At 46.9% G+C, this 15887-nt stretch overlaps 1 protein-coding gene across 2 annotated transcripts in view; it reads right to left on the bottom strand.

Annotated features, from left to right (window-relative positions):
- CES1 (carboxylesterase 1) overlaps positions 1 to 10239 on the bottom strand; it is a 30654-nt gene extending 20415 nt beyond the window's left edge. The window contains exons 1-3 of one of the 2 annotated variants that reach the window (XM_039242033.1): positions 9387 to 10239; positions 6139 to 6343; positions 932 to 1076 (exon numbers count right to left, since the gene is read on the bottom strand). In XM_039242033.1, coding sequence (XP_039097964.1) covers positions 932 to 1076; positions 6139 to 6343; positions 9387 to 9438 — 402 coding nt within the window. In that variant the 5' untranslated portion in view covers positions 9439 to 10239. Of the gene's footprint in view, positions 1 to 931; positions 1077 to 6138; positions 6476 to 9386 lie in introns of those variants that run through there. The other variant, XM_039242025.1, reaches the window with a different exon arrangement.
- Between the last annotated feature and the right edge of the window lie 5648 nt (positions 10240 to 15887).

Here is a 15887-nt window from a genome sequence, read left to right as displayed (position 1 = left end):
CTGGTGACAGCTTTTTGTCCCTCCCTTGTCCTAACCCTCAATCATAGCTACGCCCGTGCGGGCCCGGAGTACCTAACAGAGGAACGCACGTATGAAGGAGTGAGTGGAACGCTGTCCCATCTCGTTGAGCCGGGCATATCCCGTGCTGGCTTCTGCTCACAAGGCCACGGGTGCCCTCCCCCACTCCTGGGCATCGAGTCAGGTGTGCTGCCGGGAGACGGCTGGGTGCTACCACCCCCACGCCTCTCCACCCCGCGGATCACCTCCTTTTCCAGGAGACCTTCCTCCAAGCCCCAGCCTGAGTCTGGGAGCTGCCCCACCTCTGGGCCTCCTTTATTCTGGAAATACTGACTCATCGGGTCGTCAGTCCGTGCCAAAGACAATTAAGGAAGGAGATTAGCTACAATAAAATCCAAGATATTTGACCAGAGGCAAAATAAAGAGCTTCTTAGATTGCCCCAGGCTCTGCCCCTAATGTCTCTCAGGCCACCCTGAAGTTGACAGAAGCATCCTAAGTGCAGAGGAAAGGTCACCCACAGGCTCACTTTCTTAGTCTGTGCCACAGAGCCCTGGTTTGAAATTCAGAAGGCCTATGCTCTCGTCCTGCCAATCCCACAACGTGATCTCACCTCCCCCTTTCTGGGCCTCAGTTTCTCTACCTGTAAAGGAAGGACTGGGCTGTTGATTTAACTGTAAGAGTAACTCTTGTCCTTCTACCAGCAAGAAGCAATTTGGCAAAATCACAATGCGCATAACGGAGGCACAGTAAACTCCCCCAAAGGCCCTATGTCTGTCACTAGGGGAAACTGAGGTATAGAGACTGTGGGGGGTAAGGGAAGCAGAGGATCCCTGAAAAAGCCCCCACCCCAGCTGCCTTCACCCTCTTGTCGTTTCCACCAGAAGACCCACAGTGCTGGAAGCTTCCGCTTACCGGCAGCTTGCTCTTCTTCCTCAAGTCAGCAGGAGTGTAAATATTTAGGTACAGGCAGTCTTCAGAAAACTTGAGAGGAATGTTTTCCTTTCTGTTGGTAAAGAGCTCTGAGATCACCTGCCCTGCCACCGCATCCTGGGAGCACCTGGGGAGGGGACCAGAAAGAGGCACTTCAGAGCTCTTCAGAGCAAGGTGTCTTCTGGGGTCAGGACAGGCCTTGGGCTGGCAGGTTTAGGCTGGTAAGTAAAGCTGTTCTTACCAGGCTGGAGACACTGGAATGGTTCAGGGACTCTCTCGAGGGAGGTTGTGGGGAGAGTCTGGGGGGGTGGTCTGAGGCTCACTAAGGTCTCCCAGGACCGTGTTACCTCTCCCCTTCCTGGAGGCTTTGAGATGCCCTGGGCCAAGGGGAGGAAGCTGCCAGTATGCTGACCCCCTGGGAGAGGATCATTTCCTCTGTGCCCTGGAGACAGCCCAGCTCTCCGTGCTCCAGGTAACCGTGTCCTCCACCAGGTAGGCATGCTCTAGTTCATGGTAGACTTCCGTAAGCCCTGAGGAGCCACTCAAATGGCAGACATCCAAGGCCTACAATAGTTCAGGGATGAAATATTTGTGGGGCCATATCAGGAGAACTGTGTTCCAGTCCTGCCTGCCTCGCTGATTTTCTGGGAGACCTGGGGTGAATCCCTTGCCTGCTTTGGCTTGAATCTGCCAGGTCTCTGTGAGGGAAGTGATTTCTATAAGTGTCTTGCAGGGGGCTCCTGGGTGGCTCAGTCCGTTAAGCGTCCAACTCTTGATTTCTGCTCAGGCCATGATCTCACAGTTTTCAAGATGGAGCGCCACATGGGGCTCCGTGGCAGTAGTATGGAGCCTGCTTGGGATTCTCTCTCTCCCTCTCTGTTCCTCCTCTGCTGGTGCTCTCTCTCTCAAAATGAATAAATTAAACATTAATAAAAAAGGGGGGGTGCCTGGGTGGCTCAGTCAGTTAAGCATCTGACTTTGGCTCAGGTCATGATCTCACGGTTCTTGGGTTCAAGCCCCGTGTCGGGCTCTGTGCTGACAGCTCAGAGCCTGGAGCCTGCTTTGGATTCTGTGTCTCCCTATCTATCTGCCCCTCTCCCTCTTCCACTCATGCTCTGTCTCTCTCCTTCAAAAATAAATAAACATTTAAAAAAAGAAAGAAAGAAAGAAGGATCTTGTAGCCGTGAAATGCTAAGAATCTATTCAACCCAGGTAAGCACTATTGGTTTCCTTAATAACAGATCTTAAAGATCCAACATAGATTAAAACTGATAATACTTACAGCCCTCTAAGCATGCCAGGTGCTGTTTTAAGTACTCCTTAGGTACTAACTCACTTAATCCTCTCACGATGAGCCCATAACATAGATTCTATTAGTATCCCCATTTCACAGTTGAGAAAACCGAAGCACAGAGAGGTTTGAGAACTACCCAAGGTCATACAGCCAGAAAGATCTCTACATGTAGTGCGTTATATTTCTTTCTTTTTTAAAAATTTTTTAATGTTTATTTACTTTTGAGAGAAAGACTCAGAGCATGAGTGGGAGAAGGGCAAACAAAGAAGGAGACAGAATCCAAAGCAGGCTCCAGGCTCCAAGCTATCAGCACAGATCCTGACACGGGGCTCTAACTCATGAGCTGTGATCATGACCTGAGCTGAAGTCGGATGTTTAACCAGCTGAGCCACCTAGGCTCCCCTTAGTGCATTACATTTCTAAGGACATTATAAGCAACATTTTCGTATCCCAAGGTACCAGAAGGCAGGTATCACTGCCCCTGGTAAGTAGATGAGGTACACGAGGCATTAGAACACTTGGCTGACACAGAGGTCAAGTGGTAGCTGTCAAGTGGCAGAGCCCTCATCGATGACTTGTTAATTTCCATCCTAAGGGAACGTTCTCCTGATCACTGGAGCAAGGAGCTCAATAATCATCAAAGAAGAAAATCAAATGTCAAAAGAGAGAAAAAGTGTTCAACATTTTTAGTGTTCAAATTAATGAGAAATAAGGAGCAAAATTATATAGTTATAATGATAATAGTAATGATTATTATTTTGCCTATCCAACAGCCCAAAGGCATTTTTTAATAACCCCATGCATTGCCAAAGGGCTGGTGAATGGAGGTGTTCACATATTAATAGGAGGAGTGTAGTTGGAACATTTCTGGAGAGGAATTTAACAGAAAGCACACGCTCTTTTACTCAGAAATATCACTTCTTCGAACGTATGCAAAAATATTCATTACTGTGCATAAAGATTTAGCTGCAGGATATTCATCAGAGTGTTATTTATACTCTCAACAGCACTTAATGACCACAAATAAGAGCCTGGGTAAATAAATTATGATTCAATACTTCATGTCATGCAGCTACTCCATGTCAGGCTATGATATTTAATGACAGAGAATAATGTTCATGATATATTTATAAATGAGCAAAGCAGGCATCTAAACTATCGTTATCGTGTGAGGTGCTATTGTGTTTTATCATAAGAAATATCTATCTGGGCTCCATCATATTTCTGGAACAGACTCCCTAAAACCCTTGGCATTTCCTCTGTGAAGAAAACTATAAGGATATTTTTGTTGTGTTAATAAGGTGGCTTTTGATCACACTTCGGATGGGGGCTGGTTGCCAAGTAAACCAACCACTTATTAAAGGCTTGGAACTTTCAGTCCTGCCCCCTGGCCTCTGGGGAGGGGAGGGGCTGGAGGTTGAATCCTGGCCAGTGGCCACTGGTTTCATTAATCCTGCCTATGTAACAAAGCCTTGCCAAAAAACCACAGGACAGGGTTCAGGGTTCTGGGTTCCCAAGGTGGTGACCCAGAATGCTTTCAAGGCTGCTGTGCCAGAAACCAAACGCCAGAAAGACAGAATCTCCTTTATTTGAGACCTCAACCCCACAGATCTTTAAGTTTAGCTCTTGATTTAGACCCCTTATTAATCCTGTAGTAAACTGGTAATCCAGTGAATAAACCAGTTTCCCGAGTTCTGTGACCATTCTAGCAAGTTGATAGAACCCAAGAAGGGGGCCACGGGAACCTGTGATTTATAGCCAAGGTCACAAGCACAAGTGACTGCTTGGACTACTGGTGATTGGCATTGGAAGCAGACAGCAGCCTCGTGGGGCTGAGTCTTTAACCTGTGGGATGTGACACTATCTCCAGGCAGAACAGTGTAAGAGTTAGTTGAATCGTAGGACACGCAGCTGGTGTGAGAGAATTGTTTCTTGATGTGGGGGCAAAGAAACCCACACACTGGAATTGAGCGCAGAATCTTATGGGTTCTATTTTTAAGGGAGAAAATATACAACAGATGAAAGGCCAGAAAAACAGAATCTAGAATGTGAACAGCAGTTCTCTCTAGGTGGAGGAATTGTATGTGATTTTCATTTTCTTGCCTTTACTTACCTGTGCTTCCTCCCTTTTCTGTAATAGGTATGTATTACTGGGGGGGAATAAGTTTAGGAATTCCCTGGGCTTGCACTGATGGGTTAACAAGGCATAAAGAATTAGAAAGCCAGAGCATGCTCACACCCAAATCTGGGTAAACAATATTAGGTAAATAGGTATAGAGAGGGTAGGGGGAAAGCCCCAAATATAGAACAAAGGTATATGAGGTAAACAAGATTAGGTATTCAGGGGGAAAACGCCCCCCCAATTTAGTACTAAAGCAGAAAGCTGCTTTCACAGGAAGGAAGAGCCAAATTGGGTAAACAGGTAAATAGGGCTATAGGCTTCCAGGGGTGAAGTTGCCCAGAGCGGAGCTAATTAGCAAACAAAGATGCCTTGCCTTGATGACCCTGAGGAAGCAGGCTCTTATCGGTCTTATTCCCAAGGCTGGCTAAGATAAACTGACACAGCGCCTCCTGTCTGCCCTTAACAACCATCTGCCAGGCACCAGGATTGTGTTTTATATCAACCTAAACCCCTAACACTGTGTATCTTTAAAACCCCCTTTCTCTCATGCTCACAAGTTAATGTTCACAGATTCATTGTCCTTTGTTCATGTCCATCACGTCTGTAAGCCTTCTGATCTTAATAAATATGGAGTAAGGACCCTTATTCGGGGCTCTTGTCTTCTCCCGGACATTAGCCATCCCTCGCATTTTAATCCTGAATCCCGCTTTCTTGCTAGACAAGAAAGAACTCTAGGCCCAGAGTCTACGACATATTACATTTGCAATCAGGAAATAAAAATGGCATACATATTTTTAAAACTTTTAATGCTTATTTAACTTTGAGAGAGAGAGAGACAGAGAGGCAGGGTGAGCAAGGGAGGGGCAGAAAGAGGTGGAGACACAGAATCTGAAGCAGGCTCCAGGCTCTGAGCTGTCTGCACAGAGCCCGATGTGGGACTCGAACTCATAAACTGTGAGATCATGACCTGAGCCAAAGTTGGATACTTACCTGACTGAGCCACCCAGGCATATATTATTTAAAAAAAAAAAAAAAAGAAAGAAAGAAAAAGAAAAAAAAAAGGAAAGATGGGAGGGAGAAAGATGAGAAGAAAAGAGAAGGAACGCAGAAGGAGCAGAACTCTGGAAAGTTCTAGAATGCCCTGCTGAGATGAATGAGGTCAGAATGGAGGGGAGGCAGCTGTAGGAGTCTTTGCCTAGCTTGGTCAGGGTGACTGGGACACACCAACCACGCTCTGCTCCTGGCTAGGTATTTAGACACACCTGGAGATGAGAACATTCCAGCCAAGTCCCCAAAGCACTCCCCACCCAAACACCTCCTTCACCCACCCTGCTCTCCAATTTTGGCAAAGTTCGAGACAAGAGAATAAACAGAATCATTATGTCTGATTTCCCTCACTGGCTCAACTTCTAACTCCTTCCCCAAGATATTTATTACAGTCTAACATAATAACATAACATAATAATAAATAACAGAATTTATTAATCTGCATACTTTTTGTTTGTTATCTATCTCTTTCTGCTAGAATGCAAGCTCCGGGAACCCAGGGATAATTTTCTGTTCACTCATGGATCCTAGGATTCTAGAACACGCTCAATCACGCTCAATACACGTTTGTTGAATAAAGGGCTCTAGAATGCTGTGAGTTCTGCAAACGTTGTAAAGATCTACAGTAGCTCAGAGATTTCAGAACAAAGGCACTCAGGGCGTTGCCTTGACTCCGTCCTGTATCACTCTGAGGTAAACATTCCCACTGAAAAGATGCCAGCTTACATAGGAGGGTAGGAGGTGGTATTCTTCACGAAGTTCCATGGCTCTGCAGGCTGTGGTGGAGCAAACCTCAGGGGTCCAAGAGGAGGCCTGGCAAAAGGAACTCCCAGGAAGACGGCCACGGGCTGCGTGGATCCCTCTAAGCTGACATACTTTCCCAGGACTTTGCCTTGAGTGGTGTCCACCACAGGAGGAGAGGACGGGTGCCCTGATGGACGTCCAGAGGAAAGAGAATGCATCAGTGGTGAAAAGTCTGTAGATGGGTTTGCCCCTCTCAGCATGAGACCTCGAATGAGTCACCGAAACAGTCTGGGCCTCAGTTTCTTCTCTCTAAGAGATCAGGTGAACTGTTGTTCCTGACTCGGGGCTAGCTGGAGGAGCAGACTGGTACTGGAGGTACAAGAGCATCAAGGAAAAAGGAAATTCAGGAAAAAGACCTGCTGAGAGTGTCGAGCCTTTTGATTTCCATTCTTAGAAGACTCTAGAAACAGGCACCCAACAGGACCTGGGCGCTGAGCTGCATGTGGCCGAGAGGATGAACAAGAGGTGCTCCCTCTTCTCGGGATCTCTGAACCTTGTAGGAAGCATGAGCCATAAACGCACCGGACTCCACTCGGGGGTAAGCAAGGGGGTCGGTGTCCTGAGTGAGGTCCCAGTAAGGTCCTCCAGGAGTCAGAAGAGGCAGGGAGGCCTTCTGACTGAGGGCATCATGGGGGACTTGGAGCTGGGACTGGCAGTGGGCGTGGGGGAGCCAACAAGCAGCAGAGAGAGGAGTGGGGATAAAGGTATAAAGCAGAGAAGAGAACATGCCAAGGCGAGGCTCTGAGAGCAAATGCAAGGCCCGCCTGAGGGAGAAGGAAGGGAGTCTATGGGGACAGGCCCGTAATGAGTCAGGTGCAGTTCCGGGAGGGCCTCAGAGCCAGGCTAACGATCAGGGCTTTATTTAGTGGGTAAAGGAGCGGCAGTGAACAGTCCTGCCGGACGCCAGAGCGACCCAGTCAGCTTGAAGGGGGCTCTTCCAGTGGCTCTGAGCAGGGTCATCCAGAGGGGAGTCTGGGGGTGCGATTCCTCGTGGGGCAGGCGGTTGGTTCTTCCCCACCCCAGCCGCACCTGTCTCCTGGAAGCTTCCACCCCTGTCCTGGTTCCCTGCTATGGGACTGTGTGGGTGTGCATGTGCAAGTGGCCGTTCAGCCCCTCCTTGATCACGGCCCGTCCTCCAAGCAGCCTGTGTGTGTAAGTTTCTCATCTGAAACCATTTCTAGCCTGGCATCCTTCCAATTGTTCCCTCCTAGACATAGACAAAAGGCCAACATCTCTCTCAAAATGTGTGGGCAGGACAGGAAAGGAGAGTCAGCCAGTGATAATCCTCCAGAGAGATGAAGTGGACAGAAGCACGATTGCCAAGCATGAGAAAGTGGGTGGATGGGGAGAGAGGCCCGTTATGGTAATAGGGGCAGTTCGCACTCGCTGTCCGACACAAGTACAGATGTAATGTTTGTATACTGAGCACTCGCTATGTGCCAGATGTGCATTCCAGTTTATTTCCCATTCATCTTTACAATAGGCTCATTTTACAGATGAGGAAGCTGAGGAAATGGAGGCAGCCAGTATGGACTTTCTAAAGGTGGAAATGGGATGGCCTTGCCAGGGGGTAACCAGCAAGGGAATAATCCATTCCTAATTCGGTTCTTGCTCTGCCCTTGTATTTAGTTCCAGGTTTCCCACCATGTCCCCATCAGAATGAAGATAAATGCAGACGAGGCCTGGACCCTCACAGTTCTGATGGTCACAGCCCTGGCTCTCAATTCATGAGGCACAGACAGGTTCCAGGGCATGATTTTCCAGTTGACCTTGAGCAAATACATTTCCCTCTCTTATGTCTGTTTCTCTGCCTATAAATGGGCACAGATGCATTCGGGGTCCCGTGCCACACCCTTGTGTTAATCACGTGTCTTATTTTGTGTATGCTGCTGCTTGACATCTGGGGCCTTGTGACTGGAGGCACTGCTCCTCTCAGAGTGAGCCAATTCTAGAGAAAGGAATCAACTTCCCTTCGGACAAGCAGAGCCTGTACCACTACCACCTCCTTATCGGGATCTCCCAGGCCACGCCGCTATCATCCTGCCCTACTCGCTACAGGCTAGGAACCCGCCAACTGCGGGCCACCTCTGTGCCTGAGAACTCCCTGAAATTGGTTAGTTTCCCAATCCAAACCTGCTTATCCTGTCTCACCTCTTCCTTCCCCTGGCCACCACGGTGAGGGCTCCTGCCTGAACTGCCCCCTCTTCCCGCTTCCTCCAGCCCCCCTGAGCATCACCTTGCCCTGCGACATGGTGGCGTGCTGCTTCTTCCTGGGAACTGTGAATGGCAAGCTATGACAGTGGGCTCCTGTCTGTTGGCCTTAACATATCTCAAGTTTTCTACAACTACACTACACTACATTTTAAAACAACTTCTTTATTTAGGAATCCTTTCTTTGCACTCTCCATACCAGGCACTTTTTAGAAACAACCCGTTTTATCTTCACAGCAGCCTAATGAGGTAGGTGCTGTCATTCCCATTTTAGAGAGGGGGAAACTGAGGCACAGAAAACAATGTCCAAGGACATCCAGCTAGTAATTCAAACCCACTCATTCTGGATCCATAGTTCATCTAGGCGCTCTGCCTGCCATCCATAGGTAGAGCATTCCTATGAAATCTTTCTGAAGTCGAAATGGCACGAAGTGAAGAGTAACCCCCCCTCACCTCATTTTCTACAAGTTGCATTAGTCCACTTCCCTTTTAGGAAAGACCTACAGTAAAAGAAGAGTGAAAAGCCTCTTCAGATTTCTTTGGGTTACGATAACAGCTACCAATGTAGTAGGTCTTTCCTAAAAGCAAAGTGGCTTACTGCAACTTGCAGCAAGCCAGGGGTACTCTTAATATTCAAGCCACTCTCTATGATTTAGCCATACTCAGATGAATGATCTGAGCGGAAAATAAACTGAGCTCTCTGAAATCCTCATCCTTGAGGCATGAGGTTAGCAGGTTGCCCTCTTGTGCACGCAGCTGCAGTCTTGGGGTGTTCATGCTCCCCTTTGTCTCGGGTTGGCGGGGACCTGCTGGGTCTCACGGGTGCCAAGTCTGGAGGGCGTGGGTTGCTGTGGAACCGGACCTGCCCCGCACGCCCTTGTCATAATGTATCTCCCCCACCTGGTGCCTGGACAAGGATTTCCGAACGTGCCTCCCTATTTTATTTCAGAAGGACTCACCCCAAGCCGTAGAAGTGGTGAAGGAGGTCAAGACCAGAGCGAAGAGCCACATCGTGGAAGGACTTCAGCTCCAGGGCCTCAAGCTGTCTCCGCTGCTTATAGAGGCTGGGCAGGTCCCGCCCACTTGTCCCACTTCTGTCCTCACCGCTCTGTGGCTCAGCCTGTGGTGGGGCCTCTAAGCCACGCCCACCCTATTTACCCTCTTTGGTCCGAACAGCCTGGACTGCATCTCTGATTACAGATAGCCACAGACTCGGGCAGCAGCCTGTTACATGAGGGTTTCTGCCTCAGAGGACTCTAACCTCAGTGCACTTTGAATTTCCCAAGCAGGCATGAGCAGTCGGATGCCTTTAGGGAGGGGGAAGCTTTGGTCCAAGGTCCTCAGAACAAACTTGAAAACTTCTAGAGCAACTGGCAGCCCCATGGCTGCTCAGCTAAGGAAATTCAGGACAAATCTCTTAGCTGCCTGGGCTTCTTTTCTATGGAGTTCTATGCTCTCAGGTTTGGAAGCACCTTAAATTCATCTGGTTTTCCTTCTGATGTCTAAATCAACTTCGCAATACTCTCTCCTAGCGACTCATCCTCCCATCACATACCTCCAGGGTCAGAGAACTCACTACATCTCCAGGCAGAGGTCTTTGGGCAGAATGTTCTTGCCGCAAATGAACTCTTTCTCTCCCTAGTCACTGGCTCTAATCACACATCCTTCCTTCCATTTATTCATGGTTATTCATTCATTCTCCATTTACCAAAAGCCTGGTGCTATGCTAGGTGATATGGCTACAGAGATGAATTCAAGAGATGCTACCTCTCAAGGGGCTCACCATGGAGTAGATAAGACACGTGGTGTTAGGGCGGGAGGCAGGGGGAGTGGATTACTGCATGTTGTGAAAGCACAACATGGGGATACAAAGCACCCTGAATATACCTGGGAAGGTGTCATGTATCTGCTGGGGACACGAGTTAGACGCTCAATGCCTCTTTCATGGGATTATTAAACGTTCAACAAAAGAGAATTCGTTCAACATGGTCTGGTACAGCTGGCTAAGGGAATACTATACATTCACTCAAAATAGTGATGCAACACCCCTTTTATTGACAAGGACAGACAGCCATGATCTATTGCAAAGGGGGCAAAACCAGGTCATTAAAAACCTTTGGCCTCTTTAGGACATAACTGAGCAGTTCCTCAGAAATCAAACACAGACTCACCATATGCCTAGCGATTCCACTCTGAGGTTTCACGGAAAAATAATCCATACAAAACGAGACACAAATGGAAGCATTATTTGTAATATCCCAAGTGGGAACAACACAAGTGACCATCAACTGATTAATGGACAAACCAAGGCTGATCTATCCATATGATGGAATATTATCCAGCCATGAAAAGAAAGGAAGCATAGATTCTTTGCTGCAACAGTGGACGGAACTGGACAGCAGTACACTGAGGAGAGAAGATAGACACAAAAGGCCATGTATTATAGGAATCTATTTATAGGAAATGTCCAGAATAAGCAAGTCCATTGAGGCAAAAAGTAGATTAGACATCGCCAGGGGCAGAGGAGGGAGGGCATGAGGAATGACTCAGAATGGGTAGGAGGCTTCTTAGTGGAGTGATGAAATGCTCTGGGCTTAGATGGGGAGGGGCTGGTCATTACACAACTATGCAAATATGCTAAAAGGACACTGTACACACACCTTGAAAAGGGTGAATTGTATGGTATACGAATTCTATTTCCATACTAATATCCCATTTCAGTAAAAAACAGATCTTTGCATAGGAAAAGTTCTGGAAGGTTATACATCTAATTTGTATGACCACAAATTGTATTCTTTCAGGCTTTCATTCGACAGAGATTTATTGAGAGCTCCCCATGTGGCAAACAAGGTGCTGAGCATTCTGTATGCAGTACTTCACCTAGTTCTCAAAATCAACCCGTGAACTGCTGCTCTGGTCTTCTGGGGCTCTGCATGGGCAAGGAACATCAAATATAGGAAGAGCTGAGGGTTGAACAAAAGCTGCCTCATGTTACAGCCCATACTCTTAACCACTCTGCTGTGGTGTCAAAACCTTATTGACAGACTGACTTTGTGGGTGCCCTAAGCACATGCTTGACTCGCCTCTGGGTGAGGTAGCTTATCTCTCTTGGAAACATCTCCACGTCCACCCTTCAAAGCACCCATGCCTCCCTGCTGAGCCCTCCCAGAGCCTCAGGAAGGATGGGTGAAAACACATTCTTGGGACAGGTAGTCTAGCAGCAGAGGTATTTGCTGCTGGCTCAGAATTTCTGCTGAGAAGTCACTGTCCAGCCAGAAATCACATGCCCCACCCAACCCCCCTGCGCTGAACTGGAGACATTAGATGTCAATGGACAAGGAACAGATGTAGGGCGCAGTTGTCTTCGGGCTGGTGCCGTGAAGAGGCAGCTGTGCCTTCTCTGCTCTGACAGTTTTCCTGGTGTCATCTGGCAAGGCTGCCCTTGTCCGGGCCAGACCAGTATTGAGATCTGAGAAAACTGGGCAACCAGCAGCCACAAAGCTCCTGACACTCAGGGAAGTTCATGGGTTCTTGGCCAAGGCCATAGGTTATAGCCGAAATGAAGTTTCTGGAGACGCCAATTCAAAAAAGGATGTTAATTTGCACTCACTCTAGTCACTGTGGCAAGCCAGTGTGGGGAGCTCTGGAAACAGGGGTGAGAACTTTGTGACACCAGTTAGAGTCAGTCCCCCGAAGTGATTGCTTCTATGAAGACTGACCTGGGCTGGGGTTCCTCCATTTCATTCAGGAAAGAAGCATGAGTCATAAAGACCACCTTAAGAAAGAGGACATCGCTCTCCACATGGGACAATCTGGGTTATCTTTCTAAGTAGACATTAAGCCTCTTTCTAATCAGTTAGCACAACACACACACACCCACACACCAATTAAGGCATAATCATTATGCCTCTTGACCTGGCCACCTGGTCTTTGCAGCCTGGGAACACAGCCCTGGTTCTTAACCTAAAAAAATTCTAGAATGCTGTCTTGGCAAAATATAAAAGGTAGGGATGAATTATTCTCCCAATCCCACTTAATTACATGCCTGCTTGTGACATTAACCAATTCTCCAAACAGATGCAGCCACTCCCAGATCTTGCCGTATCTGGTTGCGGCCGGGAAGCCCATTTCTCATCATGATACTGCATATGTGAGGCTGGGGTTTACAAAGCCTCATGCCAGACCTCAATTTTGCCTAACATTACGATCTCCTTGCATCATATTAGCTCTGTAAATAATACAGCTCTTCTTGTACCGGTGGAAATTGACTGGATCATTGCTTTCCTTTGGGAAACTCCCTAAGGTTTCTCTTGTGGAGCGAGATGGTCTAAAGAGTAAAATCCTAGAAACTGGCCTTAACTCTCAAGCATTTAGGCAGATCTTAGGAGAGAAGACACCTCTGAGGCCTTCAAATTATCACCCCCCCAAACTTCTTCATCAAATTACTCAACAGACATATGGATAGCACCTACTAGAACAACCACCAGAAGAAACATGAACAATGTCCTAGGATTGACTGAGGCAGAGCACCTGTGGGAAGTTTTGGCCCGGGGGTGTGTTCGGGGGGGTGGGGGGGGAGTCCTTCACTCACCAGGGACATAAGTGGTCATCCCTTTAGGCACAAACAGCTAGCATTCAGCCCATCTCCATCAGGCAATCTCATGGGATTGCCTAGTTTAGCTGCTGCTGAGTAAGAATATATTGAGGGCAGGGTAAACTATGGTAGCAAACCATCCTAGAATTTCAGTGGCTTATTTCATGATTACATAAAGAAATGCAGTGCTGTTTAGGTCAGCAAGGTGGCTGTCCTCCAGTGATCTAACCAGGGGGTCAGCCAAGTTTTCCTGTAAAGGCCCAGACAGAAAATACTTTCAGCTTTGTGGGTCATATGGTCTTTGTGGGAACTATTCAATCTGCCATGGTGGCAAACACAGCCATAGATAATATGTAGGCAAATGGGCATGGTTGTGTTAATAAAACTTTATTTAAAAAACAGATGGCTGGCTGGATTTGGCCCATGGGCCATAGATTGCTAACTTCTGATCTAGAACATGGCAGCTTTACCATCTTTAATTCATAGTTTTTAATGCTGTCATGGGTGCCAATTGTACATAGCTGGTATAAGGACAAGCCCAGAGGAGTGAACAGAGTTCTTGGGCTAAGCCTGAATGCGGCATACCTCATGGTCGCTCACATTCCATGGGAAAGAATTTAGCGATATAATTAATCTAACTACAAGGAAGTCTAGGAAATATGGTATGGTTGTGTGCCAAAGGAGGTCAGACAGATTTGGATGGTAATTCCTGCCACAGATAATACTATCCATTAAATCACAGATTTGATATTAGAGATTTTTTTCTAATATATAGCAAAATAAACACATAACCATTATATAATGCTTTGGGGGCGCCTGGGTGGCTCAGCCGGTTAAACGTTGGACTTTGGCTCAGGTCATGATCTCATGGTTTGTGAGTTTGAGCCCCACATCAGGCTCTGTGCTGACAGCTCAGAGCCTAGAGCCTGCTTTGGATTCTGTGTCTCCCTCTCTCTCTGGCCAACCCCCACTTGCACTCTGTCTCTCAAAAATGAATAAACATTAAAAATATTTGTAATGCTTTCAAGTTTCTTTGTGCACCATCTAAAGTAATCTTGCATAACTCCAGGAATAAGTGTACCATACTTTGGTAAACAAGGAGCTTGTATATTTCTTTTATTTAAATTCTAAATAAAAGATAGTAAGCCTAGTCCCTGGTGCTAGGGTTACACTATAAAGGTTTCCTTCACCCTTTTAAGAGTAAAAAAGGAAAAAGGGTGAGTCAGAAAGACATAAAAATCGAGGCCCCAGAAAGTTAAGATTGAATTAAATTCTTCTGGAAAGGATCCATCAAACTCAAATTATTATAGATTGTATTAATAGACATCTGGGTGATACAGTGACCGTGAATGAGAGAGGGGTTTTGTGTGGTATCTTACTCTGAGCACTGTTAGAGTTTATGCCCTGTTATGTTAATGCCAAAACCATCCATGACTTCTTCTGATTGCAGAGGGCGTCAAGAGGTGAACAGGATTTGTAGTATCAGAGGAGAGAGCACGTTATCACCAGTGCAGGGGAGATTTGGGGGGCTCTTGAGGAGGTCATTTGGGCCCAAAGGGTGAATGGAAAACAGAAGGTTTGAATGGCGAGCTAAAGAGAGCTGGCTTTCACCTTGGAAATGGGAAGCCAGCAAAAGTCTTTAATTCTGGGAGTGCCAAGAAGAAAAGGGGTGTTTCTGAAAGTAGAATCTGGCAGAAGCAGGCAAGCCACTAGGAAGTCAAGTGGCTTAATAATCACTGGAAGGGTGGGAGGTGAGTTCTGCCCAGGGAAGACTAAGTTCTCTGCATGCATAAGAAAGCTTGCCTTTTGGACTCCCACAGGCCTCAGCAAGAATGACGACATTAGTTTCTTCAAGAAGCTAGACTGTACCATGGTTGGGCCAGATCTCAGGATCTACCAGGGCTGGCCCTCAGCTCTCATTTTAGAAGGTTCAGGGGGCCATGAAATCTTTAGAATGCCTAGCGGGCTGGTTGGCAGCTGGGGCTGGGGAGATGTAACCCCATCGCCAAATCATTGTCTGCTCTGTGCCTACCTGTCTTTGTATGGAAGCAGGTCCGGAGCACATTGGGGGTGAGCATAAGGATGCTGTGGAAGGAAGGATGAGTCAGTCGACCTCCTTCAACTTATTAACTATGTCCCAAGGGCTTTTCAAGTGACACACCTACAAAATGTCATTTCAACACTCCAATAACCACAAAGGTCAGGACATGAAAACCGGGTGCCGGGCTGGCTCAGTTGGTTGAGCAGCCAACTCATTCAGCTCATGTCATGACCTCAACGGTTTCATGAGTCCAAGCCCCATGTCAGGCTCTGCACTGGCAGCATGGAGCCTGCCTGAGATTCTCTCTCTCTGCCCCTCCCCAACTTGCACTGTCTCTGTCTCTCTCCAGATAAATAAATGAATAAACTTAAAAAAAAAAAAAGACATGCAAATTAAAAGCAGACACTCAAATTGCCACTATCAAACTGGCAAGGATTTCTACCACTACTACGTTAGTGGCTGTGCCAAATATTGACAAGAGTGTGGAAAAACAGGAACCATTGTGATAAACTAGTACAAGCTTTATTTAGGGCAATTTGGCAAAATCCAGCTAAACACTTCAAAGAGGCATCTCTATGACCTTGTTATTCTCTAACCAGGAACAGTTCTGAATGAACCCAAAGATGAATGCTTGAGATGGTTCACCTCCATGTTACTAACAGTAGTAAAACCCATGAAATAACTTGAATGTCCAACTATAGTGAATGGTTAGATAATTTATCAAGTATTCCTACTATGGAATACTATGTGGCTGTCAAAAATGTAGAAACATATTTATATTTTTAATTGTTCGTTAAAAAAAGTATTTTGCCAGGGCGCCTGGGT

Source organism: Hyaena hyaena, unplaced genomic scaffold (genome assembly GCF_003009895.1).
Source record: "Hyaena hyaena isolate Hyena2069 unplaced genomic scaffold, ASM300989v1 scaffold_7, whole genome shotgun sequence".
In the NCBI taxonomy this organism is placed as follows: domain Eukaryota; kingdom Metazoa; phylum Chordata; class Mammalia; order Carnivora; family Hyaenidae; genus Hyaena; species Hyaena hyaena.
Note: the sequence above shows the minus strand (reverse complement) of the source record. Positions and strands in the feature narration are given on the sequence as shown.